Source organism: Boleophthalmus pectinirostris, unplaced genomic scaffold (genome assembly GCF_026225935.1).
Source record: "Boleophthalmus pectinirostris isolate CB_2022bp ecotype Guang Dong unplaced genomic scaffold, ASM2622593v1 HiC_scaffold_18, whole genome shotgun sequence".
Classification (NCBI taxonomy): Eukaryota; Metazoa; Chordata; class Actinopteri; order Gobiiformes; family Gobiidae; genus Boleophthalmus; species Boleophthalmus pectinirostris.
Genome location: NW_026571133.1, coordinates 6,419,667 through 6,435,434, shown reverse-complemented (window position 1 = coordinate 6,435,434; position 15,768 = coordinate 6,419,667). Strand labels below are relative to the sequence as shown.

Sequence of the window (15,768 nt, the reverse complement as noted above, 5' to 3'; positions counted from 1 at the left end):
GTTTAGACCTGGTTTAGACCTGGTTTAGACCTGGTTTAGACCTGGTTTAGATCGAGTTTAGATCGAGTTTAGTTTTATCCTGGTTTAGACCTGGTTTAGACCTGGTTTAGACCTGGTTTAGATCGAGTTTAGATCGAGTTTAGACCTGGTTTAATCCTGGTTTAGACCTGGTTTAGACCTGGTTTAGGTCAAGTTTAGATCGAGTTTAGATCGAGTTTAGACCTGGTTTAGACCTGGTTTAGACCTGGTTTAGACCTGGTTTAGATCTAGATTAGACCTGGTTTAGTTTCCGGCAATGAGTGGAATTACGGAGGGAAAAAAAAAAAAAAAAAAAGGGATATAGCCCAAAATGTGAAAACAAGAAAACAGGAAAAATACCACCGTGTAATCCATTTATTTCAACAAAGTAACTGTAATCCAATTACCTCTCTCTGAAACAGTAACTGTAACTGAATACAGTTACTCATAATTTGTACTCTGATTACTCTGGTACATATAATCCAACACTGCACATGAGTATTTTTTCTACAGTAAGATACGAAAAAACTGTTGAAGTTAAAGAAAAGACGACTATATTAACAAAAAAATACACGCCTAAGTACATTTATAAATAAGTTAACCTCGTCCTACTACTTCTCATTAGACTGAAATGCATTTATCCTCGTTTGAAAAGACCACACAGCAGCAACAACCCCGACAAAACTGAGTCAGAGACAGTCTGTGGTCACGCAGACAGCCAGCAGAGCCAGTGATACACAATAGATGTAGTGAGAGTGGCTTTGTTTCCGTCCAGTGTCCACTTCCAGACAGAATATCCCTAATCACATCAGCACTCTGGCCCTGTTATAGCCACAGCGCAGACAACAGACAAACAAATGAGCCGTCTCTGAACAGTAAGCTTCTGCAAACTCAATAAAGACCCCATTTGTGGCTCTTTCTGGGGCCATTTTAGACCGTTCGCTTCCTGATTTTACCATAGGACCGAAGGGAGGTGGTGAGAGCCCGACCAGAGGCGCAGGCACTTTACTGTACTCAATTAGTGATAGGTGAGCCACAGCTAAAATGCAAGTGTGTTATGGTTTAGGGGGTTTGGTTTGGGTTTTGCTACAGAGTAATTTAGGTCTGCAAGAGTGGATCGAACTTATTTAGATGAGCTACAATTTTTGACTTCACGGTGTGTTATTATTATTAAACATTTATTGTCAATTAAGCAAAAGATGTTCATTTTGTCTTCTTATATACTTTAACTTCTTGGGTTCTTTTTAAAGACAATGCAGTAAAGTGTGTTTACCTTCACGAATTTGCGTGTCATTCTTGCGCAGGTAATTCGTGAAGCGTTCCTCATTTTTAACAAGGTAAACACACTTTACTGCATTGTCTTTAAAAAGAACCCAAGAAGTTAATTTATTGTCAATTCTTAAGATACCTACTGTATTTTTTGGACTATAAATTGCTCTGGAGTGTAAGTCGCACCAGCCAAAAAGTGCGTAATGAAGAAGAAAAAAACATGTATAAGTCACACTTTGTGGGGGAAATTTACTTTATAAAATCAGACCAGGATCTGACATTTAATCTTGAAAGGCAAGTTATAGTAAAAACAATAGAACAGAGAACAACAGACTGTTAACGTCACATATGAACAGTTCTTCAGATAAATATAACATCTCCATCTCACTCCAAATCACTAAATTCACTTAATTCTTCATCCTCGGTGTCACTTCTGAGCAACTCCACGACCTCCAGAAATAAACAGAGCGCCACTTCCTCTTCTGCGTAGCTGTTGTCAGACTCAGCATCAGTTCCAGTTAGAATTATTCCAGCCTTTCTGAATCCCGACAGGATGTTGTGTTTAAGTTTTGTTTTTTGTTTTTTTTTTATTGTCAGTGATGCAGAAGTAATGGTGCGATCGACTGACATGATTCCAGACAGAACAGTGGCTCTTTCTCTTTCTTCTGCAGCCAATATGCACAGTAGAGTACGAAGTGACAGTGGTACAGGAGCACACAAGCCTAGAGCCTTTCTGAATCCCGACAGGATGGTTTCGGTGTCACTGAAGTCCAGGCTTTGTCCATCCATCCAGTGACTTCCAGGAAAGTTGCATGGTGCACCCTCCCGTTTGTCACAAGTTTCTCGCTCACTCCAAGCTTTCTTTCAGCTGCTCGATTACCGTTTTCGGCTGCAAATTTCGCTACTTACAGCAGGACAGAGGCTCTTTCTGCAGGAGACATGCGCAGCAGAGTGAAGTGACAGTGGTGCAGGAGTAACAGGAGCAGCAGATACTGACACACAAGACTAGAGCCTCTCGCAGCTGTCAGTGTGAAAATGTTTTAAGTCGCAGGAAACACCCAAACCATGAAAAAAAGTGCAACGAAAAATACCATAATCTAAAGTTGTGTATCTTTTCTGGTAGAGGGTCCGTCAAATGCTTTCTCCATGGAGATGTTGTTGTTTTGTCTGGAATCTTTCACACTATGGCATTAAACCTTTCTATCTTCATGGAGACTAAACCAGACCAAGTTACAGGTCAGATCTGTGTAGAGGCGACCCCGCTCACAGTCAGAATCCCTGTTTTTCTAGGTATTTTTGAGCTATAAAACCACCTGTAATTTAATAAATGTTAAGTAACGCTGTTTAATATCATACTGTGGAACATTTCAGGCACAGCAACGACATCTCCATAGAAACAAGCAGGTGACGGACCCCCAACCAAAAAGTTACACAGTGCATCTTTAAGATCTACACTGCCAGAAAAGTGTTGGATGAAAAAGTTTGAGTTGTGATTGACTCCCAAATTAAAAATCAATTAAAAAGTCACAATATTTTCCAAAAATGATTGCTGTATTCAGTCGTGTTCCTGCATGTTGCTCAAAATGTAACTCTCAAAATTACTTAAAGGTTGTATGGAGGATTTTTTTTATTTGTTTCAAATTGTCAGTGAAAGTTTAAAATACCATTAGAGCGATGCAGCAGCCTTGTAATTATGATGACCAAAAAAAAAAGAATGAAAATCCATCAACTGTGGACGTGTTGAGGCCAGATAAACATCAGCCACTAGAAAACAAGGCTACCTCATTTTCTATTGGCTGTTAGGTTGTTAATCAAACTCCCTACGTTTCTAGCGTCACTGACTCGCCGGCGCGCTGGGATTAAGAGGTTTACGTTCGCCTCTCACGCACTGATGACATTTACTCGACCAATACAGCGGTTTTTCGAAGTGTAGCTTCCTCTCAGTTTGCACAAAGTTTGTTGTAACGGCGGACAAGAATTCACGACCAGTTCATCGCGAATGAAAGTCCGTTTTTGACGTCGCGGAAACAAGAGGAGAAGGGGAAAAGCAGCAAAGCACAACATTTGAAAAAGGACAAACAGTCGCTGCATTTCTCTTTTCTTGGAAAATCTTCTAGACAACCTTTAAGACAGCTTTTAGCGTACTCCAGAAACTGTCTTTAGAGAACTTTGACAGACTGACATAATAATATTCAAAGAGCTTGGACAATGCATTTACTGTAATTTATGGAAAATTATCTTCAAATAAATTAAATTAATTAAAAATGCACGGAAAAATACTTATCTCTGTCGTGTGTCCAGGCTCGTGTGGGGGGTATAGAGTTCTCCCCCGGTGTGGTCCACATCACCTCGGACAGCCCCCTCAGCAGCACGGCCATCATCGGGATCGCTGCGGCGGGCGCCATGCTGATCCTCGCCATCGTCATGGTGCTGATCGCCTACAAACGCAAGTCCAGAGAGAGCGACCTCACGCTGAAGAGACTGCAGATGCAAATGGACAACCTGGAGTCTCGCGTGGCTCTGGAGTGCAAAGAAGGTGAGGGGAGAGACGGTTACTGTAACACTTGAATGAATAAAGTTTGGAGCTTAAACTCGGGAAGTGACGTCAGTGAAGAAAGAGAGTGATCGAATTATTAAACTAAATATGGCACCCAGACACCTCGACATTGATAAAGTTGATTGAGGTCACAGAGCTAAAACAGCATGATTACAGTTTCGGAGAGAGAGATTATTTATGTGGTAAGGCTGAGGAAAAAGTTGGTTGTGTCTTTTGGATTTAAACCAGTCAAAAATAAATATAGACAGACATTAGGCTTTAGGCATGATGATATGTAAGGTGCTATAAGCATTTAAGACTGGGGTTTTCAAATTAGGTGAATGTCCAAAATCCCGTCCGCCTGCCCTACCCCACACAGACCTTTGGAATAAATGCATCTTGTTGGGAGGCAATGTTTCTGGCAATGATGAGTTTCAATAATAACTGATAATATATATTTTTTATATTGTATTTTCATATTTTCTTTTCTAAAATTGCATTCATAAACGATTTCTGCAACAGCAAATAATTTCCAACTTCATGCAGGCCAAATTGAGGTGACTTTTAACATCACTGAACATCAGTAGGTCACCAGTACTAAACCAGGATTAAACCAGGACTAAACCAGGTCTAAACCAGGACTAAACCAGGACTAAACCAGGATTAAACCAGGACTAAACCAGGACTAAACCAGGACTAAACCAGGATTAAAGGACTAAACCAGGTCTAAACCAGGACTAAACCAGGACTAAACCAGGTCTAAACCAGGATAAACCAGGACTAAACCAGGTCTAAACCAGGCTAAACCAGGTAAAACCAGGATAAACCAGGACTAAACCAGGTCTAAACCAGGACTAAACCAGGACTAAACCAGGACTAAACCAGGTCTAAACCAGGACTAAACTAGCGCCAGGCTGTGCTTAGCCCCGTGGGATACAGAGCTCTGCACCGGTCCTTTTGCCCGTGGTCACCCGACAGTCTACGCTGGTACACCTCCGGGCCCGTCCTGACACTCAGTCCTGGTTCAGTTCTGTTTTAGTCCTAGTTCAGTCCTGGTTTAGTCCTGGGTTTAGTCCTGTTTTAGTCCTAGTTCAGTCCTGGTTTAGTCCTGGTTTAGCCCTGGTTTAGTCCTGGGTTGAGTCCTTGGTTTAGTCCGCATGTGTCGTGCCTCCCCAGTGGCTCTCTGGCGCCCCCCATGGGAGGCGGGCCTCACCTATTGAAACCCTCTGATATAATAATGGTTTGACTCAATCATGGACAGGCTGAAGTTCATTTGGTCTTTTATTTAATTTGTTTACTAGCCCGGTTTGGTCCCCGGTTTCTCCTTTAGTATTAGATCTTGTTTAATCCCAGAATATTGCATTATTTTCTAATAATGAGGCTGGTTTACTGTATAAAATGAATAAAGTCCCAGCTTAGTCCATATACTGGTCTATTCTGCTCAAAATATGTGACTTTTATAAATGAATGTTCTGAAACTTGTCAGAAAATCTCCGGACTAGATTGATTTGTCCCAACTCTTAATACATTTTGTTTTTGTGGTTTAGCGTTTGCAGAGCTGCAGACAGACATCCATGAGCTGACCAGTGACCTGGACGGAGCCGGGATCCCCTTCCTGGATTACAGAACCTACACCATGAGAGTGCTGTTCCCCGGCATCGAAGAACACCCCGTCCTCAAAGACCTGGAGGTACTGTGGAGCTTCATACATACAACATCCCTGTATCATTCATTCATTTGTTTTTCAGTATAAAACCAAAAATAAGAAAACGAAAAAAGAACAGTTTTTTCATTATTTGTCTCCAAAACCAAAATGAAAAAACGGATAACAATTTGTTTCCCCTTTCTGTGACTTAAACTGCCATGTTGGACTAAACCTGGACTAAAACTGGACTAAAACTATCCCAACAGTCCCAGATTCAGTCCTGGTCTCGGTTCCGATCTGGTCTTGGTCTCGGTCCCAGGTCTGGTCCCGTTCTGGGTCATAATCTCAGTCCCGGTCTTGGTCCCGGTCTCAGTTCCAGTTTGGTCCCGGTCTCAGTCCTGACAGTCTACACAGGCACACCTCCCAACACTCCTGGTCCTGGTTCAGTCCTGGTTCAGTCCTGGTTTAGACCTGGTTCAGTCCTGGTTCAGACTTGGTTCAGACCTGGTTCAGTCCTGGTTCAGTCTGGTTCAGTTGGTTCAGACTTGGTTCAGACCTGGTTCAGACTTGGTTCAGACTTGGTTCAGACTTGGTTCAGACCTGGTTCAGTCCTGGTTTAGACCTGGTTCAGTCCTGGTTCAGTCCTGGTTCAGACTGGTTCAGTCCTGGTTCAGACTTGGTTCAGACTTGGTTCAGACCTGGTTCAGTCCTGGTTTAGACCTGGTTCAGTCCTGGTTCAGACTTGGTTCAGACCTGGTTCAGTCCTGGTTCAGTCCTGGTTCAGACCTGGTTCAGACCTGGTTCAGTCCTGGTTCAGTCCTGGTTCAGTCCTGGTTCAGACTTGGTTCAGACCTGGTTCAGTCCTGGTTTAGTCCTTGTTTAGACCTGGTTCAGTCCTGGTTTAGTCCTTGTTTAGACCTGGTTTATCCGTTTTTTTTTCCCATTATTCATTTAAACCCAAAATTGAAAACTAAAAATTTTAATTCTTAAAAAATTCTTACCAGTTTTTAAATTTTGGTTATGGAGACAAATAATGAAGATAATATATATATATATATTTTTAATTTTCATTTTCTTATTTTAGTTTTTATTTTGAAAAACGAATAAACGAATAATACACAGATTGTTAAGAGATAAAATCAGTTTTCGGTGCATTCACACTTTCGCATAATCATGAAAACTGGGACTAAACTTGGACAAAGCCGAGACTAGAACAGAACCAAGTCTACATTAGAACTTAACCAACCTTAAATCAGGACTAACTCAGGTGAAGTATGAACCCAGTCTTTCAGAATATCCTCACGGCGGTACAAGGAATACAACTTCTACATTTATTTTGCGTTTTATTTTCACTATAATGAATTCAGGAGTGTGTTCCCGTTCTTCAGTCCCAATCAAATGGTAATGCAATTAGCCCCATTTGAAAAGACGTGGGCCAATGAACAAAGCGCCGGGTCACAGTAGGTGAAATTGATGCTCAAGTTGTTTGTGTGCTACGTGATATAAACAAAAGCCTTTTGACGACTGACGGCAACAGTCTTTCAACGGCATCATGGCAACCTCCAGACGGAGATCGCACTCATTAATACGTCCGACTGGATTCAACACCGGGGCCGTGTTTTAAACCCGAGCTCCAATTACGCCGGTGAGATTAAAGGGCCGATATTACGCTATTTTCTGATCTGTGTTGTAATGTTTCCCTCGTCACAAACGGACCTGAAGTTGTGTTTTGTCTCATTCAAACCCTGCATATTTAGGCTGAGTTCTTCTCGCAAACAGCAAACACTCTGTTCCACCTTGTGATGTCATGCGGTGGTTTGTGTGTAGTGCTTGGATGGGAGACTGCGAGGAAAATCAGGAGCCAAAGGGGGTTGTTGTTGTTCTTCTTCTTCTTAGTAGTAGTAGTAGTAACAGTAGTAGTAACAGTAGTAGTAGTAGTAGTAACAGTAGTAGTAGTAGTAGTAGTAGTAGTAGTAGTAGTAGTAGCAGTAGTAACAGTAGTAGTAGTAGTAGTAGTAGTAGCAGTAGTAGTAGTAGTAACAGTAGTAGTAGTAGTAGTACAGTAGTAGTAGTAGTAGTCAGTAGTAGTAGTAGTAGTACAGTAGTAGTAGTAGTAGTAGTAGTAGTAGTAGTAGTAGTAACAGTAGTAGTACAGTAGTAGTAGTAGTAACAGTAGTAGTAGTAGTAGTAGTAGTAGTAGTAGTAGTCAGTAGTAGTAGTAGTAGTAGTAGTAGTAGTAACAGTAGTAGTAGTAGTAGTAGTAGTAGTAGTAGTTGTAACAGTAGTAGTAGTAGTAGTAGTAGTAGTCAGTAGTAGTAGTAGTAGTAGTAGTACAGTAGTAGTAGTAGTAGTAGTAGTAGTTGTAACAGTAGTAGTAGTAGTAGTAGTAGTAGTAGTTGTAACAGTAGTAGTAGTAGTAGTAGTAGTAGTAGTAGTTGTAACAGTAGTAGTAGTAGTAGTAGTAGTAGTCAGTAGTAGTAGTAGTAGTAGTAGTACAGTAGTAGTAGTAGTAGTAGTAGTAGTAGTAGTAGTAGTAGTAGTAGTAGTAGTAGTAGTAGTAGTAGTAGCAGCAGTATTTAAACTCCATACACCTCACTAGAATCAGAGGTAAAAAGTAGCTGTTAACTTGAAAACTGCCCCTACATGACATCACAAGGTGAAATGGGGCATTTTGAGCTTTGAAGATATAGACAGACAAATAATCAAGTGTTACTCAAACATGTGTGAATGAAACAAAACACAACTCCAGGTCTGTTTTTAAGGAAGTAACAACATTATAACACGTCTTAAAGCTCTTTTTTGCATCATATAGACCTGGGGTGTCAATCTTATTTTGGTCCGGGGGCTTTATCCAACCTACTTTGATCCAAAAGGGGCCGGATCAGAAAACTCATGTCATATAAACCCCAAAAATAACAACAAGTTCAAATATGTGTGCAGAGAAACGCAAATCTTTCTTTTATAAATTATCATAATATTATGAAAAACTTGAAACTTTAAGAAAAATGCAATTTCAACACAATGTTTTAACATGAACTTGTATGCAAACATTGACACTCGTCTCCACTTTTCTCATGTTGGACATTTTTCTGATGAGGGTGTCTCGGTCAACAGTCAAAACGATCGTCCTTTAAGAGCGTTTGGAAAGAGACAAGTCTTCATTTGTGCTGCTCTGGTGGGAGGGGCCACGTACAGAGACGCTGGAGATAAACATCACAGAAAATTAACAATATTTTAATAGAAAATATAATTAAAGTATTTTAGTAGAAAATATTAAAGTTCTTGGAGGGCCGGATCTGGTCCCCAGGCCGTATGTTTGACACTCCTGATACAGGACCTTGAAATTGAAACTGCAGTTTAAATAGACACAATTAACAAATCGCTAAGGCTGCAGTTTTTGAAGTACCATAGTTTCCTCTACAAACTACATCATTCCCTGCCTTATTTTGCATAAAAAACTGCTAACCCTGTAGTTTACATTTGTATAAACATGTTCTGAAATGTGATTCTTTGTCAGTTCTTTTTGTCAATTCTTCTAGATACCTATAAAGGTCCTATATTACATACATATATATGTTACACTTTAGGCCATGTTAAAATATTGTTACCTCATCAAAAACAAACCTGGAGTTGTGTTTTGTTTTCATTCATGTTTGAGTAATAGTTTATTATTAGTCTGTCTACATCTCCAAAGCTCAAGATTTTTCAAGTTAACAGCTGCATTTTACCTTTTCGTCACTAGAAATTGGCTGAAATTTGCCAAATAATTCTAGTGAAGGTGCATATTTCACATATTTTTGACGAGGAAACAACATTATAATATAAACTGTCAGAAAAAAAATCACAATGAGATATTTTCCTCAAATCCTGCAATCATAGCTCCAAATTAGAAGTCAATCAGGTAGGGAAAAAAAAGCTCAAATTCAATCCACGTATCCCCCATAGTGACAGTGATGGACAGGTATAATTGAGCTGCTCGTCTTTGCCCATTAAAAGAATGATGGAGCCCGTTTTAGTGGCCTTGGGGCTGGCCACTCTGTCCCTGATGAGAAATTCCAAGTAATAAGTGGTATTAATTATGTTTTAATTGGTATAAACGCAGAACTGTAGCAGCAGTATAACGCGTAATGGGGCCCTAATGAAAAAGCAGCAGGCCTGTCTCTGGCTGCTTAATTGTTATTGATGTGTCAGAGAAAGCACAGCACGGTTTGACTCGGATTAAGAGCTACGGCTGAAACGCAACCGAAAAGTCAAAGAAAAGTGTGGATCTATTTGAAAATTTTATGCGTTTTTAGTCTGGAAAAAAGCGACAATAACTGAAATATTGTGACGTCGTATCGTCAAAAGTCTCATAATAATATCGTGGGCTGTCACAAATATATCGAATTACAAGTTTCTTTGCTTAAATGCATCGTTTTATAGTAGCAACAGCTTATAAACATCGGAAACTACATATCCCATGATTCATTTCAGTGCAGACAACATGAAGATATATGTTTTTTACTTGACTTCTTGGGGTTATGACGGAAATAATTCACACCAAAATCGTGTCAAGGTGTTTTAAAAGCAAAAAAAAGTGTCCGATCTACAATTATATCAGCCTCTCTAAAATATCGCAATAAATATCGTACCGTAAGATTTGGATATCGTTACATCCCTACATTTTTATATAATACTTTGACTCGGATTAAAAGATCTAGGGCTGAAACTCACCTGAAACTCAAATAAAAGTGTGGATTTATTAGAAAATTTTACGCATTTTTAGTCTGAAAAACAGCAAATGTGAAGAAATTTCGTTTTTATTTTGAAAAACGGCAATTGAGAAGATATTGCAATTTTTAAATGGTAAATGGTCACATGTTTATATAGTGCTTTTCCACATTCAAGGCACTCACTTTACGTCACCGATTCACACATACAATCATACACCAGTGTACGCAGACACTGAAACTCACCTGAAACTCTAAAGTGTGGATTTATTTAAAAACCTAACACATTTTTAATCTGAAAAACAGCAATTGTAAAGAAATATGTTAAGGTTTTATTATTATTATTTTTTAAATGATCATATTTTTATATAGAGCTTCTCCACCTTCAAGGCACTCAAAGCGTTTTACATCATTATTACTTTATTTACATCACTATTCTGAAAAAAAAAAAAAATAAAAAAAAAAATCTGATTAATTTGAATAGTGGAGTTATTTAAAAAGTAACATATCTTCAGTCTGAAAATATCCATTTCCAACATTCTGTGATTAAGAAAATCTTTTTAAAAAAATACAGTTTTCAGTTATATGTGCCTCATACACTGAAATTATTACTTTTTTAAGCATCCTATAATTTATTTAACACAAATTTACATTTTGCACTCAGATCAGTTTTATTGTTTATTAAGTTAATTGTAAGTCTGCTCTCCTGTCACCAGTCTTGTGCATGAGTGGTGAAGTGTGTTGCCCAAGGACACAATAATGTCACGCTATGAGTCATTTTTGTAAAGATAACTAGTGTCCCTCAGAGTCCTGCACCAGGTCAGGTCTAAACCAGGACTAATCCTGGACTCCTGGTTTAGTCCGTGGCGTGTGCGGCGCAAAAGTCCGGCATCTCGATCAAAGTTTCTTCTGCTCAGTAAATAAGACCTGTGAACTGATGACGTGTTTTTTGACAGAAAAGTCGCGTCTATGAATTTGTATTCGTACTGAAGAAATCGTAACCTTTTCATTTCATTTCGTGATTGTAATTCTTGACGTCATAACTTTTCATTTCGTATTCTGATATATGAATACACGCAGTACATTTTATGCACGACTGGACTCATTCGAGAGTTTTCGAATATTTATTTTATGCTCAACTACAGCACAGATTTCCCAAATATGCACGGATTTCTCTCCTATGCACGCGAATATTTCTGAAAGCTTTCTTACTCTGTACTTTTGCCTATTCAAACCTCATTTAGCGTCATGTTTTCGTTGAGAGGCGCATTGAAAAAATGTAAGTGCTTCAGGTAGAATGCTTTTAAGTTGTGTAATCCGGGCGGGTGCGGGTCTCCAAAAATTGACCCGTGCAGGACTCCGGGCAGTTCTTGCGTGGAGAACTGAACCTGCAACCCTTAGTTCATACTAGGGATGGGCATTCGATGAAGAATTAACGATCGATTATCGATTAATCATTAACGTTTTTATATTAAAATGATCATCATTATTATTACTATCTGCACGACTAATCTGCATAAATAAATTCAACTTTACGACATATAAACTGTAATGACTCTAGAGCCACATCAGCCCGTTTGACATTTTAATGTGTTTAATTCAGTTTTGCGCAACTCTCACAGAAACGAAAACTTAAAACCGTATCGTTAATTTGCATAAACTAAGCGAAGATAAAAACTACAGCTCTTGTGTCGCTGATGCGGTCAGTTTCTGTTGGATTAAAAGACACGACTCAGTGGAATACAGGTTAGTGTGACCAGATTTGCGTTTGTCAAAACCAGGACACCTTACGGGAGGTTGGGGACTCGTCATCGATATTGAGCGACTCTCACCTGGAAAAACTTTTTCCCTCTGGACACCCAAACATATGTGCTGCTTTATACACTGTGCACATGGACTCACACTTGTCCCGAACACAACGGAAAGCCTGGAATTTCTTGTACAAATCATCGTTAAACACGCATTTGTGCTTCGATACGTTGCAGACTGACCGAATGTTTCTGTTTGTGTCTCGCTCCTTCTGATGCAGAGAGACACATGTACGGACCCTGTTTGTTCACGCTACGCACAGCAACCTACATTCAGTTTGTCGATTAAAATTGACGTAATCGATGAAATTCTTAATGATCAATTATCGATGAATCTACTAATCATGCCCATCCCTAGTTCATACACAAACACTTAATCTACTACTACACATTCTCCCCGCAGACACCCGAACAATGTCAAATTGAATAAAGCGATCGTCTGGTGTCCCTGCGTAGCACACGTCTCATCTCCTCATGTTTAGAGCTCGAGCACAAATGCGTAGTGATGGTTTCTGCTCGGGTTGCCGCTTCTCCATCGTGTCTGTTCTTGTAACTATAATGTTAATGCACCGGGAGGCGGATCCTTACAATTCACACTCGCAATTTAACAATAGCTCCTGTCAGATTTACAACGCGCGGAGCTACAAAGACACCAGACGCGCGGTGACAGCTGCATCGGTCCGAAGAGAGCGTATCGCGCGGAGAGCTCTCGACAGATAAAAAAATACACAATCTCCATAGGTAGGCAGACGCTATTTAAAAATGAAAGGGGGAAGCTACTTGTTAAAACGGAGCAAGTTGTTTTCAGATGAGAGGGAGACACACGAATCGCTGAACCGGCTTTTAACTCGGAGCATTGTAAAACACAGCGCCATCAAAGCGGTAAGCAGTCCCCAAAGAGCCGGACCGCTTCATATCTCCAGCTTAACATCAGAGTAAACAACAAACTTTTATCTTCTTAAATCGTGACGCGTTATTTAAAACATCGTCTGCCTCCTATCTCGCTCCAGTACGATTGCCCAGTAGGCTCCGTTCGGCGTTCACAAAAAAAAAAAAAACCCAAGATAATGTCAAAATTTCAAAATGATGAACGAGGAGCTGTTTTTATTTTCTTCTCTGGTTATTAATCTCGCAGTGTAATGCCCTGTTGACTTTCCAAAATCATACCTGTGTAATTGCAAGCTATCGCAAGTTTTCTTACTAAAGTGATTAACACAATTTGTGCGCTGAGAGAATTTTAACGATGTTCCAGGTTTTGTTTTTTCGAGACGACAGACCCGGTAATTGCGAGTCTGGGCGGGTTACCTCCTCGTGCTCTGGTTTCTCAAATCAACCCAATATTTAAAAGGTAAGATTAGATGGTTCTAACCAAGTCGAGCTCCAGACCAAGTAACGAAAATGTCGTTTCCTTATCAAAATCGGCCCCGAAGTTGTGTTTTGTTTCATTCGCACGTTTCAATACAGCCACAGGTCTTCACTTCTCATTTGTCGTTCTTTTGCCGGTTGTCCTGATTCCTGTTGTGGGACCCTGCTCCGTGATTGTTGGGGTTTGTTTACGCCCACTTCCCCCTCTTTAAGGAGAGTCCCAGCACCTGTTCAGGCCCACTTTGCCATTTAGTTGTGTGTCTCTTGTCGTCTGTCACTCTGTGTTTTTGTTTTTGTTCCTGTGACTTTGATATTTTGAGTCACTCATCTCTAGTTTAGTAGATTTAGTAGATTTTGCGCGACTTTGTACGAGACACTCGGCATCGCGCATGACCTTTGTATGTTGGTTCATCTTCTGTTGCAGTCCTTTTGGTTTGTTTCTGTGCAGTTAGTTTGCTTTGCTTTCTGTACACGTTTCAGTCTGTTTTGTTAAGTTTACCTTTTACATTTACTGTTAATTAAACATTACTTAATTTATTCCATTCTCCATCTTGGTTCTTTTTTTTTTTTTTACTTCCCTTGTCCGTAGCAGAGTTGGGTCGTAACACCATCTCCAAAGCTGAAAATGCTGTTCCACCTTGTGATGTCATGAAGCAATAGTTTTTTTTGAACACTGATCTTTTACCTTTAGTTCAGCTGAGATTCTAGAGCTGAAGTTATTGAAATGAAATGATTCTAGTAAGAGATATGGAGTGGAGCACTTCCTGTATTGCCGTATCACATCACATGGTGAAAGAATTGAGCGTAAATATGCAGGATTAGTGTTTTAAACATGTGTGAATGAAAAAAAACACAACCCCAGGTCTGTTTGTGATGAGGAAATAACATCATAACAACACAGACCTTTAAGTAGCTTGAATGTGGAATCTTTTAATGACTATCTACCAGAGGTGGGGACTTGCAGGTCGTGACTTGGACTTGAGTCAGACTCGAGTCACTATTTTCAGGACTTGAGACTTGACTTGATTAAACAGACCAAGACTTGGGACTTGACTTGGACTTGAGCCCTGTGACTTTCTATTCTGACCGTAATGATTCACATTAAGATCTTGACAAGACATTTACAAAGGAAAAAATAGCATTTCTACAACTCTACAATTTCTACAACTTATATAAATACTCATATATAAATATACCAAGACTTTTTTTAATTACAGTTTAATTTAAAATTCTTATAAATTGCAAAAATCTAATCTATGTTTAGTATTTTGGTTTAAAGACTTGAAACGACTTGAAGCTCGAAGCAGACGACTTGGACTTGACTTGGACTTATGGGCCAGTGACTCAAGACTTGACTTGGACTTGCCTGTCTTTGACTTGGGACTTGACTCGGACTTGAGGTCTAAGACTTGAGACTTGCAAAACAACGACTTGGTCCCACCTCTGCTCTACACTAGGGCTGGGGATCGTTAAGAAGTTGCCGATACGATACATACCTCGATACATAGGCCACGATAAGGTACGTTTTTCGATCCTGCGCATTTTCGATTCAGTACGATTCGAAACGATATATTTCAAATCGATTCTATACAGTTGAGTGAAAAACAAAGGCTAGATCATGGCCCATTTTACTCAAAACAGTTAAAATCTCAACACAATTGTCGCTCTTACACAAAACAATGTAGTAAAATATACCTAAAAATACTCTTAGCGATATATCGATACAGCAGCCCATAATATCGATACGGTATCATCAATGTTATTAGGTTATTTTTTCAGACTTATAGTTTTGTTTCATACCTGACTGATCGACTGCTCACTACAAAACTCTAGGTCTGAAAAAAGAACCTAATAACATAAAATATCGGGAGACCAAATGAATCTCATTGGACGGTATCATCAAATTAAACGATACGATATACTGATATTTCAATATTTTTGCACACCCGGACTATCTACCTTCATGCTTTACAATTTGACAACAATTTCTGACTTTGGAATTATTATTGAATTGTGTTTCTGTCATTGCTTTGTTGATTCATTGTTGTTTTAGCTCAGTTCTTCTCTGTGCTTCAGTCAAATGAACTCCTCCTTGGTTTGTTCGACAGGTGCCAGGATACCGACAGGACCAGGTGGAGAAGGGCCTGAAGCTCTTCGGGCAGCTCATAAACAACAAGGTGTATCTGCTGTGCTTCATCCGCACTCTGGAGGCGCAGCGAGGCTTCTCCATGAGGGACAGAGGGAACGTGGCCTCGCTCATCATGACCGTGCTGCAGAGTAAACTGGAATACGCCACAGACGTCCTCAAACACCTGCTGTCCGACCTCATCGACCGCAACCTGGAGAGCAAGAACCACCCCAAGCTTCTCCTGCGCAGGTCAGTCTGAGGCACAACTGTACGAGTACTTTTATAAATCT

General features: G+C 39.8%; 1 protein-coding gene across 1 annotated transcript in view; it reads left to right on the top strand.

Moving 5' to 3' along the window:
• plxna4 (plexin A4) overlaps positions 1–15,768 on the top strand; it is a 659,145-nt gene that overhangs the window by 541,359 nt on the left and 102,018 nt on the right. Inside the window, 3 exon segments of the mRNA XM_055154191.1 lie at positions 3,589–3,823; positions 5,371–5,513; positions 15,459–15,727. Of these exon segments, the coding sequence (XP_055010166.1) occupies positions 3,589–3,823; positions 5,371–5,513; positions 15,459–15,727 (647 nt within the window).